Source organism: Musca domestica, unplaced genomic scaffold, assembly GCF_030504385.1.
Source record: "Musca domestica strain aabys unplaced genomic scaffold, Musca_domestica.polishedcontigs.V.1.1 27, whole genome shotgun sequence".
Lineage (NCBI taxonomy): Eukaryota > Metazoa > Arthropoda > Insecta > Diptera > Muscidae > Musca > Musca domestica.
In genome coordinates this window covers 8,403,494-8,426,431 of record NW_026712286.1, presented here as the reverse complement: position 1 = coordinate 8,426,431, position 22,938 = coordinate 8,403,494, and the positions used below count along the sequence as shown (strand labels likewise).

The 22,938-nt window shown below is 38.9% G+C and overlaps 1 protein-coding gene across 1 annotated transcript in view; it reads right to left on the bottom strand.

The window, feature by feature from the left end:
• The window catches only part of LOC101891635 (mucin-17), a 53,573-nt gene continuing 30,635 nt past the window's right edge, over nt 1-22,938 (bottom strand). The window contains 5 exon segments of the mRNA XM_011292994.3: nt 1-1,047; nt 3,429-3,691; nt 3,694-4,128; nt 4,195-4,323; nt 6,248-14,228. Of these exon segments, the coding sequence (XP_011291296.2) occupies nt 838-1,047; nt 3,429-3,691; nt 3,694-4,128; nt 4,195-4,323; nt 6,248-14,183 (8,973 nt within the window). The 5' untranslated portion in view covers nt 14,184-14,228 and the 3' untranslated portion in view covers nt 1-837.

Genomic DNA, 22,938 nt, shown 5'->3' with positions numbered 1-22,938 from the left:
GTTTTTGTTCTCAGAAAATAGAATTGAAACCTAAAATAGAAACTTAAATGTTGTTTTTTATTTTGTTTCGATGCTCTCTTTTTAGTACCTTAATACGAGTTTTGATTTTTAAAACAAATTAGCATATGTGAACTACAGTAGGTTTTTTAAAAAAAAAAATACATTTAAATATTATTTTTCTTTAAATTATAAAAATACAACGATAATAAACTAAATTTTACGCTTACAGTGTAGAGTATGTTTTTTTGTTTTGTATATATTTTGTAAAAAAAAAGAACACGTTAAAATAATATATGCACATTGTTTGTTATTGTTGTTATTGTTTAGCGTGTGTTGATTTGTTTTAATGTATTTTAACACACAATAATACAGTAATTTCATTATATATATTTTTTATTAATTCTTGATGTTAATTTTTTTTTCACTTTTTGCTACAATAAAAATTAAAAACTATATTTTATGCTTAATCCATCCTTCATTTCTTATATATGTATACTGTATATTTAGTATAAATATATGTATATTATTATTATTATAATGTATGTATTTATATGCTAGATGTATATGAATTTATAATTATTTTAATTTTTGTTTTTCCATTAATTTTTCGTTACTCTATTTCACACAATTTGTTGTTGTTGCTTGTTCTTTTCATTCATTCTTGTTGTCAATTAAAGCTTACAAACTAAAATATTTTGAATATTTTTGTTGTTGTTGTTTGTTTTACATAAATGTTGTTGCTTTTTTTATTTAATTACTTGATTCTTTTTATTTTTTCTTCGTTACAGCATTCTTGTAAATCTATATGTGTTGTTGTTTTTTGTGTGTCTTTAATTTCTAAAATTTCATTAATATTGTTTTGACCCCTAATAAGTTTCTAACATTCTCGTTGTATTTGATTAGCACAACCTTTGATGCGCAGATATTCAGTTTTTCACCGGCGCACAAAAGTTGTAAACATGTCGCCTTCTCCAGGAAATCCGACATTTTCAATTCACGCATAAGACTTTTGTGGGCGGATGCCGCGGAAGAAGATTGTGGATAGATCTGTAAAAGTAGAGAAACATAAAAAATGGTAAATATAGATTAATTAAAAAAAAAAAAAAAAACAAAGAAACAATCAAACTTGTGAGTGGAGAATAAACCGTTAAGAAAATGTTTAAAAAATGTTAATAGTGGGTACCCCAATTTAGTTAAAAGGCTATTTATTATTTATCGATATATCGATATCGATTCTGGCCATATCATATGACTGCATTGTAATATAATGTTTATACGATTCATGTATAGCAGTTATTTTGTAAAGTTGTCTGGCCAGACACCAAATTAAAAAAAACAGTAAAGAAAGTCTGAAAGTCGGGTGAGGCCGACTTTAGGATATCCTACACCCCTTTCATATTTATAAGAAAAATATAACAAATTGGATGAACAATATATATGGGAGCAATAGCTATATCTGAACCAATTTTCACCAAATTTCACATACTTGTTATACCCTCCACCATAGTATGGAGGGTATATTAAGATTGTCATCCGATTTGTAACACCTCGAAATATGCATTTTAGACCCCACAAAGTATATATATTCTTGGTCAGCATAAAATACTATGTCGATTTAACGATGTCCGCCTATCCGTCTGTGGAAATCACTCTAGCTTCCGAACGAAATGTAGTAGATTAATAAAATTTTATCAAAAGTATATTATATTTGCAGGTCTTCTGGTACTGAAAATGGCCCATGTAGGTCCACGCTTTGGCATAGCCCCCATATAACGGTACCTGCCGATATTCGGTATTTTGATGATTTTAGCGACATTATTCACCGGAATTGTTTCAAATTTGGTACTTGAAGTTGGAAATGAATGCTTCAGCCTATGAGAGAAAATTGTCTGTGCTCATCTACGTTTTCGTATAGCCTCCATATAACGGTACCTCCCGATATTCGGTATTTTGATGATTTTAGCGACATTATTCACCGGAATTGTTTCAAATTTGGTACTTGGGAGCTATATTTAAATTTGAACCAATTCTCAAATAAATATTGTACATCTCAATCGGATAATAAATGCGAACTTTACTTTGTTTACAAAACTACATGGGCAGACGGACATCCATAAATCGGCTCAGAATGTGATTCTATGCAGATCATCAAAAGGAACTATGGGTCTATCTCGTTTTCTTTTGCGTGTTACAAACAAATTGCACAAAGACATAATACCCAGACCACCTTGTGGGGTATAAATATATATATATTGTTAATACTACCGATCCCAGTGTAGTTCACATTTTTGAGAGAAATATATTTAATTTAAATTAATTTAAATTTTAAAAGCAAAAAATTTTAAAAAAATATTTCGTTGTGATTTTCTCAATTTATTCAAAATTAAGTGCCCATAAGTTTTTATCGGTAACACACCAAAGTATGTAACATGAATAATTTGATATGTGGCCAGACAACTATATTTAAAGGGCTTATGCATTCTAACCATGAAAGTGAAGAAATCTGTTCATATATAACAAGGAGTCTGACTATAATTTAATAGTTTGAAGATGGGTACACCAAAGTAATCGGTAAAGTATTTACCGATAACTATTATCGATAAAAACTATTTAATTAAAAAAATTAAAATTTTAAGATCAAAAGATGGGAAAAAATATAATTTCGTTGTTAATTACAATTAAAGTGTCGATACGTTTTGTCGGTAACATACATTGAAGAATAATTTCAAATGTGGCCCGACATCTATAGCTCTAGGATTTATGCATTCTAATATGAAACAAGTCTATGCATTTATAAAATAATAGTGACAAGCAGGCTTACTGTAAGTCAATAGTTTGATGGTGTGTACACCGCTTATGTCAAAAGAAATTACCGATAACTTTTTATCGGTTGAGCATATGGACGTATCAATTCGATATGTGGCCAAACAAACAATAATAAAGGCTTTATCAGACGGTATGTGTTTTACATATGTTTTGCCACTTTTTATATATGGTTCATAATTTTTGGTACCACATGCTTGTATATGTCTTTTTATTTGATTATATTATATTTTATAAACATTATAATACTTTATGCATGAACTTTTACAGCAACTTTAATTTTATTTATTTTTACACAACAAATAAACAACATTTTTAACTAAATTACATTTTTTCGATGAAAATATGGCTCGCTGTGATCGAAAAAGTACGTATGTACATTAAATGTCGCCCATGTATCACACGATATGTTCAACTTCTCTAATAGAAAATTTGACATTACATATGTAAAAACACATTTCGTCTGATAGAGCCTTAAGGTGTTATACCAGACCAGACGAAACGGCAACTTTTTTTGACGTGTTGTTTACTATTTGTTTATCTTTTCAAATCTATCTGAATACAACCCCAATGTCAAATTCCCTACCCTTTCTCTCACCACTTACCTTATTCAATAAAGTATCCTTTGATTTCACTTTAAGTAAATTGCACAAATCACTCAAGAGCACCCATTTATCAGTGGTGCCCTCGTCCTTGAGTAGATACAGGGGTGGCAGTAAAATGTCCGCTTCCTCAAACTCAAACATTTCACCATCACTATCCGAGTTTTCAACTAATATCTCCGATTTAGTGTTGTTGTTGCTGCCGCTGCTGCTGCTACTGCCGCCAACGGCAGATTTCATTTGAACCGTATTGAAATGATCTATTTATCAAGTACTACTGCACATTTATCCATAACAGTCTTTGTTGTTGTCTCCCCTTTATGATGATGTGATGCCTCACTGATACCACCACCACCAGTTGCTTTTAAAGCTTCAGTATTATTGCTGGTACTGCTACCACTGCCACTACAACTATTGACAGTACTTGTACTGTTGTTGTTTTCACTTTTAGTAGGACCATTTTGTACAACAACTTGTTGGGAATTGTTGCTATTAGTGGTAGCTGCATCCAATGTGCTATTTTTATTCGCTGTTGTTGCTGCTGTGTTGTTGAGCACAATTTGTTTTTTGTTTTGCATCATTTGATTATTTGTTGCTAACGAAGTAGAAGAAGAAGAACCTTTACGTAAAAATGGAGCTCGGCTCGTATCACACAATGGATTTGGTGCACCCTCAAACACATTATAACCGCATTCTGAAGGATCTACAGATAAATAAAAATAATAAAATTAACATTCAAATGGTGAAAATAATAAAAGTGACATTTTACCGTATATCTCCCATGGCCCATTGAATTTCCATGGCTTGCGTTCAGGTCCCATACTTTGTACATCTATTAAATGATTATTTAAAATATCACGCATTGTTGTGCTTGAAGCTAACATTAAGGGAGTTTGACCTGTAAACAAAAAGAAAAATGTAAAGTCGATTTTTATTTATAAACATAAACAATAGCGTAAAATACATATTTTTATGTAGTTTACATTAAACGAACAGAAAAATCACTAAATTCCTTGCTAAACAAACCAAAAATGCAAATTTCGAGTGAATTTGATGTGTTACCAGGCCACCTTAATCATTGTAAAGCAGGGTTGCAAAAAGCAATCGTATGATTGGCAATACTGTACAAGGTGGGTTCACATAATGAAAAAATGCAACTGCTTGGTCAAAAGGAAAGAAACTAGTACTCCTAGACGATATAAACGAATGAAGTTTCAAAAAATTGAATCGTAATGCCAAATAAATAAAAATACAAATGGTAAGTCACAGTATATGCGATGTGGATAATGAAAAACATTGACGTGTCAAAATATTAGACATCAACGTACAACAATGTAGCAGTTGTGTTGAGGACAGCGTTCCGGATTTTCAATATGAGACAGAATGTCAATATTTATTTCGATTTAGCAATTGAGAATGCCGTTTTTGCAATGCGTTTCGTGTAAGAAATTCTAAAATGTGGCAAAAATAGTCCCTTTTTGCAGAATCTGGAATAGAGTTTATATTCGCATAAATCCAATTTGAAATAATTCTGGTGAAAAATGTTCCTAAAATCATCAAAATACCGAATATCGGGAGGTACCGTTATATGGGGGCTTTACGAAGAGGTAGACCTGCACAGACAATTTTCTGTCGTAGACTGTAGTATCCATTACGAACTTCAAATATCAAATTTGAAATAATTCTGGTGAAAAATGTCCCTAAAATCATTAATATACCGAATATCGGGAGGTACCGTTATATGGGGGCTTTACGAGGAGGTAGACCTGCACAGACAATTGTCTGTAGTATCCATTATGAACTTCAAATACCAAATTTGAAAAAATTCCGGTGAATAAATTCGCTAAATTCGTCAAAATACCGAATATTGGGAGGTACAGTTATGTGGGGGCTATACGAAGACGTGGACCTGCGCAGACAATTTTCTGTCGTAGGTTGTAGTATCCATTTCGAACTTTAAATACCAAATTTGAAACAATTCCGGTGAATAAATTCGCTAAAATCATCAAAATACCGAATATCGGGAGGTACCGTTATATGGGGGCTCTACGAAGACGTAAACCTGCACAGGCAATTTTCTGTCTTAGGCTGTAGTATCCATTACGAACTTCAAATACCAAATTTGAAACTATTCCTGTGAAAAATGTCGCTAAAATCATCAAAATACCGAATATCGGAAGGTACAGTTATATGGGGGCTATACCAAAACGTGGATCTACATTGCCCATTTTCAAGACCAAAAGTCCTGCAGACATAACATACATTTGAGCAAAATTTTATCAATCTACTTCAATTCGTTCGGAAACTAGAGTGATTTCAACAGACGGACGGACATCGCTAAATCGACATAGAATTTTATGCTGATCAAGAATATATATACTTTGTGGGGTCTAAAGTGTGTATTTTGTGGTGTTTCAACCGGAATGACAAATTTAATATACCCTCCATACTATGGTGGAGGGTATAATAAAACAGGTTTGCTGATGGTATATGTGATATGTGATTGGTATATGTGATTTAGGGGGGTTCACACAAGTGCAATTTATATAAACTTGCAAACATAATTTTTTTTATGTAATTTTCCAGAGTTCCCATCTCAGAATTTGTCGAGATCGGTTCGGATTGGAATATAGCTCCCATGTATATCCTCAAAGGATGTGAAAATCCTCAAAGAGATAAAAATCCTCAAAGACTTAAAAATTAAAAATTAAAAAAAAAACCTAAAAATCCTCAAAAGGCCATACAAATATCATTTCAGAAAAAAAAAAAAAACAGTCACTAATAATGAACCCATATTCCCCCTGCCCCCACCCCAAACTCACCTGAATATGTAGCCAATAGAGGATCAGCACCATAGGCCAATAACAAACGAACAATCTCCTCATGATCATTTTCACTAGCCTCATGCAACGGTCGTATACCCGAATGAGCCGCTGCCGAATGATTAGCACCATATTGTAGCAATACCCTTGCAATGTCCAACCACCCATTGGTACAGGCCTCATGCAGCGGCGTATAGCCGGCATTATCCTTCTGATCCGGATTCATGTTCATGCGTTCCAAACAATACACCACCACATCGATGTAACCCTGACGGGCTGCCTTATGCATTGTACTCTGACCCACACCCTTGTTGAGTACCCATTTCTGGATTTCCCGACTAACATCGTCTTCGGTCTTCACCTTGTTCTCATATTCGTCGGCTTCCATTTTTTCGTTTTTTATCGAAAAATTGTGATACGCTGAGTTGTGAGAGCTATTGTGATTGTGCATGGCATTGGAAACGGAACTGGAAGAGGGTTTCTTCTTTTTCCGTATATAATCGAAACCTGAGCTGCCTTTACGCCGAAGGTATTTGCCACGTTTCTTCCTTATGGTATGGGTGGTTTCGGATTTTTGATCATCTTTCAGTTCATCGGGATCCATGACACTTGTACTTTCGGTATCCACTTCCTCCTGTTTGATATTCAATGAGGTCGAGTTGTTGCTGTTCGCATTTTGTGAGTTCGTGGTGGTGGGGAGTAACAGCTTTCGGGCACCAGCTGTTCGACTAAATCGTCCGGTTTTGTCCGAGCTAATAACAATATTCATTTGTTGTAGAAATTGTTCATAGGTCTGTTCGTAGGTCATTTTTTCAATTCCCCCACCACCACCACTGCCTCCATTATCGGGGGCCTGTGTCATTTCAGGTGGTGCCGAAGCCGGCCGATCATCACCCACAAATATTTCACGTATATTCTCTCGTTTCTGTTGCATTTTCGATTCGGTACGAGTTTTCGTAGGCAGCACTGTGGTCTCGAAGATGCTAAAGTGTCGTTTTTTGCCACTGGTGGCCGATTCATTGTCATCATCGTCATCTTCATCGGACGAGGGCTTTATAGGTGGTAACATTTGCAGTTCACTCGACTCGGTGGTCTGCGAGGTTTCACTGAACATACCGCAGTTGTTCGAACTGTTGGCATAGTTTTTACCAATCACACAGGACAGGCTGGTCGAGGTGGTGCTGCTGGTTTTGGGTGTAGTGGAATTGGCTGCTGCGCTGGCGGCGGTTTTTGAGGCTGTGGTAGTAGTGGATTTATTGCTGACATTAAGTCCCGACGCCTTGGTGACCCGGGAATGTAGCAAATCAATGATAGATCTGGGTTCATCATCCTTTTGTTGGCCACCACTTGCCGGACCTTCCTTTTCATTTGTCGTCTTGGATTTACCGCTGCCGTTTTTATCGTTTTTGTGGGATTTCAAATTAATCTTTTTCTTTTTCTTGGCATAGGCATCCAAGGCCGAGGCATGCCGCTCCAAATCCGGCAGAGAGGCTGCAATTTTGTGGGCTGCCGGATGTTTAATACTTATAAGACTGGGTGGCACCTTAAGGGCACGTTTGAAGCGATATAGCTCAAGAACATTTGGATCATGGAGATTTTCCGTTTTGGCACCCTTGGTAGGTGGTGTTACTGTCTGCGCATTTTGCACTTCCTTAGGTGTTGCCGTCGTCGAGGCCTTTAACTTGTTGTTGTTGTTGTTGTTGTTGTTGACCTTTCCCTTATCTTTGCCCTTGAGATGATTTAGCGCCAATACTTTCCTCTCCAATTTGGCCTTGAGGCGAGCCGACTTAATGACTCCCGATTCCCGGGTCAAGCCGCCCGATTCTTGATAGCTATTGACATTGTTGACATATTTCCGCACATATTTCCGTTTGATCTTCGAGGTGGAGTTTCGAATGATCTTGTCATTGCGCAGAACTTTGCTATTGGCCATTTGGGCTTCCATTTCTTTTTTGCGTTTGGAACGGGTCATGGTATTGAGGCTTATCTTAAATTTCCCAATTGTTTTGGAGGAAATTTCGTTGGATTTTTTATTTGAGGAGGCGTTCGTGGTGGTCTTGGTTTTCTCTTTTGTTTCCTTGTCCTTGGCATTGTCACTTTCACTTGAACTGGAGGATGATGATGCTGATGACGCGGCGGCAGAGGAGGAGGAGGAGGAAGAAGGTGAGCCTGAATCGGCTGGCTTTTTTGTTTCGCTTTCGGTGGATTTTCCTGGAGACTTTTTGTTATCCTTGGTTTTGTCTTCCTTCTCCACTTTAATATCCTTTTTACTGCCCTTCTCTTGTTTTTCCGTTGTTTTAGATTTTGCCAAGTCCTTATTCTGCTGCTTGTCATCCTCCTCCTCTTTGATAGACTTTTTCTCACAACCCTTGATATCCTGAACGTTATTTACTTTCATTGAGATCTCCTTCTTGGCCGCCACTGTGGTTGGAGGCATTTTGCTCTTTTCCTTTTCCTCCGACTCCTCGCTGGACGAAGAATCTGAACCACAATCCGAAAATTGATTTTTATCATTGACTTGCGTCGAAGAGGAATTGTTGTCGTTGTTGCTGGCATTGCTATTGGTTTTGGATTTCAGTTTATTTTTAGCCTTCATTAGCGGCTTCTTCAGGCGTTCCGTCTTGCGCTTGTCCAATTCATCTTCTGTCTCCGACGAGCTATCCTTGTTGCTTTGCAGGCGTTCTGCCAAACGTTTCTCCTGTTGATAGCGTTTCTTTTCTCTTCCCAATTTATTCAACTTCTTGTGCATCATTCCAGCCGTCGAGGAGGAGGGAGAATTCAGAGGATCTTGATTTACGGAGGAGGATTTCATGCCAGAATCTATGCCACCATCAAAATGGGGAAATGAGCTACGTGTTGTCGTGGTATCTGCCGCAGATTCAATGTTGGAATAGTTATTAAGCTTAGCTTTGCCGGCATCATTGGAAGCGGTTGCCGCATTGTCGACACAACTCTCCTTGGGAACTGCCGCTGGAGTGGTGATGGCCTTATTCACTAATCCCGGCATTATGGATTTCTTGGCCGGCCGGGTTATTAGCTGTTCCACAAAATTGTTACAGGTATTACTCCAACCAAAATCCAAAAGGTTCTTTCCCGAAAAGTCATCTTCCAAGCCGGGTATGGCTTCGATTTCCTCCATGACAGTGGATTCTGGTTCTTCTACTTTAATTTTGACAGGCGTTGATGTTGGTGTTACCTCTGGAGGAGGGGATTCTTGTTTTATGTTTACCACCACCTCTGCTGCTGCTGCTGCAGCAACAGGAGCAGTTGGCGATGGTGGTTCACTTGGCTTGACATCCACCGTCGGTGGTGGTGGATTGAATGTGAAACCCTTTAGCTCAGCTTTTGTCCTTATTCTGGGCTGGCTGGGTGGTTGTTGAGCAATCGCCGTTTCCAGTTTGGGTGTGAGGCTAGCATCTGCCATTCCAGTGGGTGTCAATGGCTCTTGTTTGCAGACCACAGCTCCCGATGAGTCAGCCGTGGCTATGGGAGGTGGTAGAGTCTTAGAATTGCAGTGATTGAAATTATTCACAATGACGGGGGCCTGATTCTTGGCAATACTTGCAGCTGTGGCGATTACACCCCCACTTCCTAGGTTGCGTTCCGCCAGTAATTCATGTTGATTACTTTCATTTACCGCAATTACGGAAATATCTGCAGGCCTCATTGGTATAATGGGTTTGGAGGCCATCGTGTGGCCCACCCCGGGGCTTGTGTTAGAGTCCAAATATCGCGATTGTTTAATCATGGGCTCTCCGGACGCGGACATTTGATGGGAATACTCTTGTATGTGTCGTTTTCTAAAATTGGGATTTCTTTCACAACCTTGTGAGGTATTCACGGGAGAGGGACTATCCTGTTTGGGTGCCATTATTGCCGAGGGCTTTGATGATAGGCCGTAACTGCTTTTGAGTGGCAAAGGCATTATACTTGTATCGGGCGGCAAACGTTCTACAGCTGCCAAGGTGTGATGTGTTGTGCTCGACGAAGCAGATGAAGAGGGAGAAGCGCTCACAGTTAAACTGCCACCTTCCAGTGGCATTCGTTTTGTGGGCTCAGTTTTTATAACACTGGCAGCATAGGGATTGGTTTCCAAGACACTTGGCCTAGCCTGGGGTATTGTGTGGCGCGGTAAATCCCTTTCCGTTTTCGGTGCAGCCTTTATAATACACGAGGATGGAGCTGCCGGATCATACATGGAAGATAAAGTGGAGGTGGAGGAGCCAGTCTTAATATGTGGACTGCCGGGAGCCGTCATTGTTGGATTAATTTCCCCCACACTACGTCTTGGGGTGTAGGGCGAACTGGAATGACGTTCCGCCGGATGGGGATATGTGGACGACGACGATCCTATGGGCGATACACTGTTCGAATGTGTTGGCGTCATGACAATATCTCTTGGCTGGCTGGGTGGTGTGTAATTTCGACTGCGCTCCAGCGAATTGTGTCTGGAATTCTGGGGACTCGGCTGGGTGGGAGGTGTGTAATTTCTGCTGCTGCGCTCCAGTGAATTGTGTCTAGAACTGTGGGGGCTTGGCCGGCGACCACTGCCGGTAATGTCTACCACAGATGTGGGGGCACCCGGTTCAAAGGCATGCACCGAAAAGACAGGCGTTGAGTCGACACGTGGCAATGTATAACCACCACCCACTGAAGAGCTGGCCACATTCGACAAATTGGGTGTGGAACGTCTCTGTTGATATTTGTACTCTGTCGAATCGGCCTTGGTTTTCACCGTACGCATTGAGAGATCTAGGGGAGAAGTGGTGGTTGTTGGACCGGAAGACGGCGCCGCCGACGACGACGAGGAGGAGGGCTTGTCATCCTCTTGTTTAATGAAAATTCGAGAAGGTTCTGCTGGCCGTGGCACCGCCGCTGCCGCCGTCGTCGTATGATGACTAGCCAGCTTGGAATTCTGCAGCGGAAGATTAGAGGGTTGAGGTTGAAGTAGAGGCACTCCAGCTGGAGGCCCACCAACAATTGCCGGTGGCTGATGTAAAGCAGCAGGCCCACCAATAACTCCTCTGGCATTGGGTGCCAAATTGGATTGCGCCACATTTCCCGCGGGTCCCCCCGGTGGCACCCTGATATTTTGAGAATCCACATTTAAAGTCTTTTTAATGATCTGCAAATTTAATTCCTCCTCTGAGGTGGCATTTCGCATGGCCAATTGCCGGGTGATTAGCTCGCGGTAGTTTGGCTTATTTTTACTACTGCCGCCACCCACCGGATTAACAGGTATTTTGGAAGCATTATGATGTTGTGAAGAAGGTACGGAGGAGACATTTTGTTGGACTGGCACCATTGTAGAGGTGTGGCCGCCATGTTTCATGCCCGCTGGAGGTTGGGCATGATTTTGAAGCGGCGGCATGGCGCGTTCGTAAGGTAACATTTCAGTATTTCTCAAGCCGGCAGCCTGATGATGTTGGCCCATGGGCTGGCTGGGTGGATAGGAGGATTGCGGAGGCATGGCATGACCTGCTGGGCCCTGTATTGTTGTCGTCACATATTCGGTGTGATGAATATGCGTTTGCGATGTTGTGGTGGAGGAGGCCAGAAGCGCGGACGAGGGACTAGGTGAAGCTGCCGTTGCTGCTGCAGGCGAGGGAGCACTATGTGGATTACCATCATAATAATAAGCGGCTGGTTGTCCCCCCGGATGTCCACCTCTTTGACTGGGGGCCCGGCTGGGCGGTGGGGTATTCTGCTGCAGTAGGGCTGCATGTTTCTCCGACCCAGTCGTTGTGGACATTTTCCCATATTTTGTGCCATAGAATTGAGGAGATTCCACACGATAATTGGGTGTAGCTGAACCCACAATGGTGTATGGCGAAGAGGCTGTAACCTCTTTGCAGCACGAATCTCCGCCCGTGGGTGGTGGGGTATTGTAGGGATTGATATAAATGCCTGCACTACCAGCAGCAGCAGCACCCCCAACCGTGGAACCTCGAGCCTGATGCTGGGGTGAACTTTCATAAATTTCCAGATCTTCTCGCTTGACATTATCCATTAGGTAGCGCTGTGATGATGAGAGGGGTGGTGGATTTCCTGGCGGCGGTGGAGGTGCTGCCAGTCCACCTCCAGCCGCCGGGGCGTTAGAACTCATTTTATTGCCAGGCATTTGATGCAATTGTGAGTGCGAGGCGGACGGTGGTAATGCTGCGGCCGATGGCGGCGGTTGTAGCGGACTTCTTGAATACTGATAATGCGGATGTGGTGATTGTTTCATTATTATCGGAGACATTTCCGGTGGGTGGACCTTTGAGGATGCAGCAGCAGGTGGAGGAGGATGCTGATGATGATGATGATTGGGAGGATTCGAATTATTATAATACGCATTGGCATTACGAGGCGGCGCTTGGGGGGAGCTGACAAACTGTGGCGATTCGCGCAGGTGTGACGATGATGGGGACGGTGGTATGTGGCTGTATTTATTGTCACCAGACGATACCATATAGGGACTGGCACCCCCTGCCCCACTTGGACTCTCCCGCAGCTTTGTGTAGTCCGACGTTGGCAACTGTTGAGGCGATGCCCTTGAGAATTTATCGGAACTAAATTGCGGTGTGGTCATATACAGGTTGTGATGATGGTGATGATGCTGATGGACGGTACTCTGTTCTGCCGCCGTTTCGGGGGTGTACATTTGAGGACATTTGCGAGCATAATTCGGGCTGGGATGTTGTTCCTTGGAGTTGGGCAAATTGCTGGGATTGATGACATGATGATCGATGGGTAGGGAGGCGGAAGAGGTTTTATTGGCACTGCCCACATGTTGGGGATGGGGATGGTGGCTGTCGTAGACGGCCGTCGATGTTGCCGTGGCATTGTAGGCTATTTTTGTTGTGGTTGTTGTCGAGGAGTATTTCGTTTGATAGACACGTTGTTCCTTGGTAATATAATGAGAATTACTAGCACCAATCATGGGAGGTGTTTGACCTGAAGATCCTCCTCCTATTGCACTGACCCTTTGCTGTGGTTGATGTTGTTGTTGTTGATGATGTACCGGATTCGTGGAAGATGGCTGTGGTGGTGCTGGCTGCTGGGCTGGATAGGAACTACCTGAGTGTGATGGATGTGATACCGACTTATATTGGCCATACATGTTGCCAGCATCCAGGGGTGCACCATTGGGGCCAAGCGCATTTGCAGCTGGGCGCCTTGTTATGCTACTGTCAATTTGTGTTTGAGTTGTGGTGGCTTGGTGGGGAGGCGGCACAACAGCGGCATGTTGCTGCTGCTGCTGATGATGGGCATGGGGGTGGTGACCGGGTCCTGGTCCCGGTCCATGTATATGTTCTTCACCGTAGTGTTGCGAGGTTGAAGACGGATTCTGAGGCCAATAATTGGTTCGACTAATTGTGTGGGTTTGCATTATGCTTTGTGAAGAAGTGGGCGATGGCGGAGGATGCCCACCAGGATGTTGCATTAAACCAGCCGGCATATGTTGGGCCGCCGGATTAGATGCAGGAGGTGGGGCAGGTGGTGGTTGTTGTTGCTGCTGATGCATATACATGGAACTTTGTCGCATGCCCGTACGCATTGTGGCCTCACTTGTGGTCATTTGGCGATATTCTCTATGCATGTGATATTCATTGGCGGCAGGACCTGAGTTGGATGATGACGATGACGACGACGATGCACTTGGCCACATATCGCCATTTGGATTAAGACGACAGTTGTTACAGGTAATACGGGCGCCACTTGGTGTTGTTGTACAATCGCAGGATATTCTTGTGTTACTATGACTTCTTGCCGGTCCCCCCGGTGGCGGAGGTGGAGGATGTGTTGTTGGTTGTACAGCTGCAGTAGATGATCCATAATAACGATGTGCCGCTACGTCGGGTATATCTCGGCTATAGTATGCTGCCGATGTATGAAGTCTTGATCGTTCTTCATTGCTGGCTATATATTCGCGATGTCGACTTGGATCCATAATTTATTTGCCAACTATTTGAGTGTAAATATAGCTTGCTGGATTCTGTAAAAGAAAGAGAGAATACGTTAGAAAACTTGTAATTGTAGGAATAAAGTCTAAATTAAAATTGACATCACTGTTGCTATGCGTAGACTTTAACCATTTCATGAATATGCTGGATTTATAACAATTAATGCATTTTTACGATCTATAAATCCCTAATTAATAACAAATGATATTTAATAAATATCTTCCATTAACATTTACCAACAAAAACTGCGTTTTTTGAAAAGGAAAACAGGCGGGAAGAAAATTACCAATTGATATTACTCAGATATTCACTGGTGAAAAAGTCGATCTACAAACACCTTGATAGGTGCATAGATGTGTCATACATCAGACTATAGAACCCCTAATACAATTTATTGTTTTTTCTTGCTAAAACGATCACAATTGAATTATTCCTCATATTTTCTGAACATTCAACACTTCAATCAACATCCCAAAAACAAAATATTTAATCTTTTATTGCCTTCCACACTTCCTTTCTAAATATTAACTTTAATTTGCAATTAAGCACAAAGAATGCGTTTAAAATGTTCACCATAAGGAAGGAAGTTCTCACACCAAGCGGCGACTCGTTGCCGTAATGTATGCAAACACATTCATGAAAAACCCCCATCAAAAAAACAACAACAACCCCATTTTATGACAAGTTTTTTGAACTCGAACCAAATAAATGTTGTTTTTTTATTAACACATTTAAATGAATGTAAATAAATCATTTAAGAAAATCCCATAAAATTATCTGTTCAATGACTTTGCAACAAAATACGCCGCCGATGGCATTCATTCATTCATTTAAGCCATCAGGCAGCAGACAATGGGGTGTTCATTTTTGGCAGAAGACGACAGACAGACTCAGCTGAGGCCGCCCGAAAACAAAAGTATGGAGAGGCGGTTTGCAGTAGCAATAAAAACAAGAAAGAAAACTAACCAACCAAGCGAAAAAATAAGCAGCAAACAACCAGACACACTGTCAGCCAACAAAACAGCAGCTAGCCAGCCAGCCAGCCCCGACCATCAACAAAAAATTCCCAGCGCTACCCTGACCTACCCTTTTTGAAAAACAAATTTCGGAAAACAAAACAGCAAAGGCAGCAGCAGCACAAGAAAACAACAACAAATATAAAATGATACAAAAACAAAACGGTTTTTACACAAGTCTATAAATTTGCACAGCAAAAAGGACAGCAACGTAGTGGCAACATTCAAACACACGTATGCACACACTCGCACACCTACCTACAGACAAACTTTTATTCCATCAATAAAAAAAAAAGTTCATCACATGGATACATACATATATGTGTACGTACATAAATAACAAAGAAGAAACGGCAACGAAACAGTAGCGAAAAATATTTGTTTTGAGAGTCATGGAGATGGAGAGAGAGTGAGAAGGCGGGAAACGGGAGCCAACTAAAATGTGTTGCGGCAATTTACCACCACAAGCCATTTAATGAACAGTATTTTGCGTTTTTTTTTTTGTTTGTAAAAAGAAAACCAAAATATAATTTCATAAAGTGAGATATACAACATCGATGTGTGAAGAACAAATTAATAAAATAATAAATAAATTAATACATTTTGCACAAGAGAAAAATCTTCATTTTTTATTAAGAAATTATAATACTCGGTTATGGATTTAAACCAGAGACATGATACAATAATACAGCTGGTGGTGCACTTAATTTCCAAAAAATTTTTGAAATTCAAAATTTTGATTCAAAAATTTATTTAAAAAATTTAAAATTTTAATTTTATTTTTGTAGAAACATTTTATTATTTGTGGTTTATTAATGTTGCTGGAGCATCTACCTGTATTCTTCTACCATGACCAAAGAGTTGTTCTCCTAACCTAAAGCTGCTATCAGACGAAAAGGGTTATACGTATGTAGTGTCAAATTTTTGATATGTAAAAGTTGGACACATGGTGTGATACATGGAGGAGATTTCACATGTGACATATATGAGTAAAGTACATATGTAATTTTTCGATTTTTCGATCGAAAAATATATTTTCATCAAATGTTTTGTTTATTTGTTGTAAAATTAATTTGTGATAAAAACCCATCAATAAAATATTATATTTTTTTTAGAAAATACAATACAATCAACCCAAGGAAATAAAAATATATATGCAAGAGTGTGTGATAGCAAGAATTATGAGTCATATGTAAAATGACAATTTTGGTATACGCACGAAAATAAAAACCCCTAATAGTCTGATAAGAGCTTAAATGAATAAAAATTCTGATAATTTTGCCTGAACTGTCCATGGTAGAATAATACAGGTAAATGCATCAACGCTTGGGAACATTGATTAGTCAAAATTTTTAAAATGTTTTTTTTTTATGTTTTTATACGACATCAATCTATGGTTGTTATATGATGTGCATTTTTCAATATTTTTAAATAATTTGAATATTTTTTCATTCAAAATTCAATTTCAAAATTGATTTGACAAGTGTCGACGTGTCAAGTTATATTCTTCTACCATGCAACTGTCTTAGTGCAATAATCGATCTATAGATCCCGTAATTAAGAAGTGATAAATGGCATGTTCCAATTGGTACTCGAACAATGTTGTTTGCTTGAAAATTACGTCAATTCCAACCAGTAAAGAAAGTCAAAAAGTGATACTTGTAGCTTAGTCCGACGTGAAGGATGTGGACGGAAGAAAACAGCAACATCAGCAGAAATGTTTCGAAAAGTAAAGAAGCGACTTGATCGAAACCCGCGTCGCAGTGGCCGAAGAATGGCTCTTGAGCTGAACATGTCGCAATATTCCATTCGGCAAATATTGAAAAATGAGCTCGGGGTAAAGCCATTGAAATTTCAGAATGTGCAAGAACTTACACCACAACAGAAAGAAAATAGACTCAAAAGAGCTAAAGAGTTGCTTCGCTTGGCCGAAAGTGGTGAACTGCCGAATTTGGTATTATCCGAGGAGGATACATTCGTTGTAAACAAACAAAATGATCGTGTTTACTTGCCAAATAGGTCAGTCAGCTGAAAATGGGCACCTTTAGTTGGCCACCAGAACTCAAGCGCCGGCCATGGTGATGCTGTGGACCGCCAAAACAGCTAATGGTCGCACTCCGCTCGTATTAATCGACCGTGGCATCAGAATAAATGTCGAATATTATCGCGAAAATATTCTGGAGGGTGTATTAAAGCCTTGGGCACGCAAACATTTTGGCCGCAGACATTGGACATTCGAATAGGACTCAGCACCATCGTCTGAGTACGCCACCCAAGAATGGTTACAAAATGTGGTTCCTCGCTTCATTTCCAGCGCATAATGGCCACCAACTGTTGAGTCTGGAGTATTTTGTAAAGCAAGGTTGGGACTAAAAAATACCAAAGTGTCGATCACCTCAAGCAAGCGCTTCGCCGGGAATGGACCAAAATACCGCAGAGCAACATTCGGGCAAAGTGTGACAGTTTCATTGGCCGTTTGAAGGCCATAATTCGTGCCAAAGGTGACCAATTCGAACAAATCTAAACTTATTCTAAAATTTGATGCTATTTCCGAAATTTTTTGTTTTCATTCAATTAAATTTAAAAAAAATGTAAAAATATGGCGTCTGACTTTGTTGCAGTTTTTTTATCTCACCCTGTAGTTATAACATTAATATTCATATTAACAATAATATATTTATATTAAGTAGAAAATATATACAAATATTGTTATTCATATTCAAGCCCTAAAGAATGCATGAATATGGTCAGAGGGTTGATGTTTTTCAACGTAGTGTCACCATTTTAGTTAGACCCCTAAACCCAAAAGGAACTTGGAACTAAAATTGCCATAATATTGTATTAGTCAAAAGTCGACCTATAAATCCCTAATCAATATAAATCCCTAATCAATTTTATTTACAATTTTAAAAAGCTGTTTAATTGATTTTTTCTATTTGAATTTGATAAAAAGTAAAACATTTAATCATGTGAATCATTCAGGTTTCTTATAACTACCCACCAGCTATGAACCTTGAGAATTCCAGTTATCCTAAAAACACATTAATTCCAAACGGTCAATGACACAATTTCCATAAAAATATATATTTATAAAACAGAAAACAAAAACTTCTTCATAGGTCAAAATTCCCTAGAAGTTAATCAATACATTTGTTTTTGCTTTCATGAATAAAAAATAAAGCCCCGCCGCATACAGCAGATGTTTCATCATTCAATTTACTCTCCTCCCCGTGGGGTAGAATAATTTTTGCATTCCTTTTATTTGCAGTTGGGTATTAAAAATGTATGCAAAAAAAAAAGAACGCAAGAAGCACACACACACACACACACACACACACAATGAGAGTGAAATGGATGGAACCCCAACAACTCAAACAAATACACATCCAACGCACACACACACACACACACACAGACTAAGGCAAAAGCTGTGTTTTGGGGTATTTGAACTCTAGCAAGGCCGTAAACATTTCACGTTCTAATTAAAACCAAATAAAATCTAAAAAAAAATCCAATCACAGAGAATTCAAGTCAGTCAGTAAGTATGTGTCTCGAAGTTAAATAAAAACGGAGAAGAAGAAGAGATAAAATATAAAATAAAAAAAATTGGGAATATAATGAAATGTATTTCTATCGTTTCCAGTTGGTAAGTTAGTCCGCAATAATGCGGAATAAAATTAAAAGAGAGTTTAGCAAAAAAATATAAAATATATCAGCCTAAAAAAATTCGTGTGTGTGTTGTTGTCGAGTTGATAAAGTTGCCTAATTTGTTAGACATATTTTATTTTCTTTTTGGGGTCAGTGTAACGGTAGCTGCTGCAGCTGTTGTTGTCATCATCGCCATTGTTGTAGATTTGTCGCAAAAGAGAGCAAAGAACTTTTGTATACTGAATCAGGCAGGAGGGATTACATGTGTGTGCGATTGCAAAGCAAAAAAAAAACGATGAATTCTTGCTGGCAAGTTTATTTTATTATTTTTGTTGTTGTCGTTTCAGTAAAATATTGTTTTCTTTGAAAAAAAAAAAAAAAAAAAACACAATTAAGGCATATGTCTGTGGTACATCTTGCACGAGCAATATTAGTAATCTGCAAAGGGTAAATGTATTAAAAATTATCTACGGCGACATTTGAGAGGATCTATAGTGTACAAAGATGGATGGGCATGTCAAAAATCAATAAGAAAACAAATATTTTGTCAAATACAAAAACGATCTACAGAGCCCTAAGACAATGAATGGAAAATAAACTTGTTTATAAATTGTCAAATTGAATTCCGCCAGCAAAGTGGATTGTAAAACTCGGTAATATCACGTTCTAGATTAAAGAGAATAGTAAAATCTATTATCAGACTGTCTCATTACAGGGTGAAATGAAAAAACTGCTACCAACTTCAGACTGCTGTCATTTCTAAGCCACTCGTCCGACAGCTGTTAAAATTATTCCAGTGAGAGCTCATTATATTGTTTACAAGCCGATCAAAAGCATTTTGGTGAGAATTTTCCAGAGAAAAAGTTATTCGTGATGGAATTCAAGCGTGATGGCGTGAATTCTTTATATTTGGCTGGAAAATCACAAGTGGCTATCGTTAGAGCAATCCAGCATTTAAAAGTGAATAAATCTTTTGTCTCGTAGCATCGCTCGTTACCGAGATACTGTTACTGGTAGCGTAGCCCCACACATGTCAAGGAATTGGACGGAAGAAAACAGCAACATCAGCAGAAATGTTTCGAAAAGTAAAGAAGCGACTTGATCGAAACCCGCTTCGCAGTGGCCGAAAAATGGTTCGTGAGCTGAACATATTGCAATATTCCATGCGGCAAATATTGAAAAATAAGCTCGGGGTAAAGCCATTGAAATTTCAAAAAGTGCAAGAACTGGCACCGCAGCTGGAAGAAAATAGACTCAAAAGAGCTAAAGAGTTGCTTCGCTTGGCCGAAAGTGGTGAACTGCCGAATTTGGTTTTCTCCGATGAGAAAACATTTGTTGTCCTGCAGTTTGTAAACAAAGAAATTTATTGTGTTTACTTGCCAAAGAGGTCAGCTGAAAATGAAGGTGCACACTTCGGTTGGCCACCAGAACTCAAGCGCCGGCCATGGTAATGGTGTGGGCCGCCATAACAGCCGATGGTCGCTATCCGCTTGTATTAATCGACCGTGGCATCAGAATAAATGCCGAATTTTATCGCGAAAATATTTTGAAGGGTGTATTAAAGCCTTGGGCACGCAAACATTTTGGCCGCAGTCCTTGGAAATTTCAGAGGACTCAGCACCATTGCACTTAGCATGCGCCACTCAAGCAATGGTTACAAAATGAGGTTCCTCGCTTCATTTCCAGCGCACAATGGCGACCCAAATCTCCAGATACCAATCTGTTGGTCCGTTATTGTGTCTGGAGTATTTTGCAAGGAAAGCAAGGTTGTCACTAAAAAATACTAAAGTGTCGATCACCTGAAGCAAGCGCTTCGGCGGGAGTGGGCCAAAATAGCGTAGAGCAACATTCGGGCAGCGTGTGACGGTTTCATTGGCCGTTTGGAGGCCAATTCGAACAAATCTAAACTTATTCTAAAATTTGATGCCATTTCCGACGTTTTTTTTTGAAATTTTTAAAATTTAAAAAGAAGTAAAAATTATGGCGTTTGACTTTGTTGCAGTTTTTTATCTCACCCTGTAGTTACCAATGTTAACTGATTTAAACCGCTAAGGCAGGTTAAGTAGTGAAGGGTCTTATAGGTGCGATTATATCTCACTTATATGGGACTTTTACTTTCTCCCTTACCATAAGTGCATAGATGCGTAGGGTTTTATAGGTTCGTTTTATTTAAGGGTGCTTTGAACTTTTACTTTTAGGCAATGCAAATGGTTTTGAAAAATATTTCGATTTAAACAACAAAAACCTTAAACTTTAAGTGCATTGTATATACCCCAAATAATTTCTCATTACGGAGATTTAGCCGGCCAAAAGCTCTAATGTAAACATATTGTTAGGCACATTTTATTTTATGTCATAAAAAAGGAATTATGGAATTACAATGAAATAAGAAAAACAATCCCCAAACTTGACCTTGAAGTATTAAACGTCATTTACATTTTTTCTTTGCCATAAATAACTACTGCAATTGAAACTAACCTCAAGGGGGGTTATAATAGCCACCGTCATTACTCATCAATTATTCATTGTCAAGAGACAAACGAAAAACTCACATTTCACACCAAAACCAAAAAAAAAAAAAGAAAACAAGAAAAAAAGATTGGTCTACTTTATCTATGCCAGTCAATAAATAATTTTATCCTCTGCAAAAAAAAGGCGCGTCGAACTGTCTGCGCCAATAAAACCTTCTCATGTATTTTGACAGGAATCTAATCAAGATCTCTGAATTTGTGTCAGAGTGTGTGTGTGCGTTTGTGTGTGAACGAAATGCCCCACACAACAAATCAGCATTACGACGTCTGCGGTTTGCGTTGTGCGTTTTTTATTTAATTTCACCGCAATACTTCACACTCTGTCACTCTCTCTCTCTCTCCTCAATGGCTCATTCAAATGAAATGAATGATGATTTAGGGCTCTATTTTTAAACTCATTTTAATTTGTTTATATTAGATTTTTAGTTGTGGTTGTCATTGTGGTTGTTGTTGTTTTTGTTATTTTATGTATTTTTCTTGTTGTTCTTCACTTACTCTCACTTAGGGCACACTTTGTGTGGTGTGAATGATAAGAAAATGAAAACAAGAAAAACAAATCAAGTAAATGTAAACATAACCTATGAATACACAATGCAATTATTTAAAAATACTCTGGGATTTAAAAAAAAAAAACTTAAAAAAAGTATTAATATTTTTAGGAGAAATTTAATAGCAACTTCTAAGAGGACTTTTTTATTAAACTCCTCTACTCAAATGAATAAAATTTCTAAGAATTCCCAGGTAAACTTCTTGTTGTGTTAAGCATTGAAAAAAATAATTAATTTTCCATGGGATTTTGTGGTCCTAACCCACAGCCCAGCACGTTAACAAAGACATCTTTTACAAAGTAAGGAGGTCTTCTTTCCTTTTTTTCTAATATTAGCAGCCATTTGTGCTGCTACTGCTCCCACTTCTGGTTGAACCCATTTTTGTTGGTATTTATTTGTATGGCTGTCTCTAGAGAATAATAAAATATACGAGGAGGTTTGTTAAGAAAACGAATTGGGTTCAAGGACATTTTTGTAGAAATGAAAGAAAATTCTAGCTGTTTGGTATAATAATAAATGGCCGTAGATAAAAGTAAAATTGTTTTTTCCTTTTTTTTTGGATTAAGAGGTTATTCTCCTCTCTTTCCTCAGAGAATGACAAGAGAGATTTGCGACCGTTATCCATGGCAAGAGAAAAGTGAATTAGTTGAACGAGGTCATTTCCAATGCCGTATTACAAGGGAAGATCCCCCCCATGCTAAAATGTCTGGTTTTCGCATTCAATTTGGTTCGGGAAGAGTGAAAATAAACACCAAGTAATTTTTTGGGTCACTTATATTTTATTTTCATTAAATTGCCCTTTAAAAGAGTGTTGTTTTTTTTTAGCAAACTAAACTAAAGAGTGGCCAGATCACTTACTCAAATTGTTAACGTGTGAACCTACCTATATGATTATGAATTAAAATGGAATACTATACTAGAAAAAAAAAATTCTATATGAAGAATTTTCAAAGAAATAGCAGTATATAGGGATCTATAGATGTGTTATTCAAAGACCTA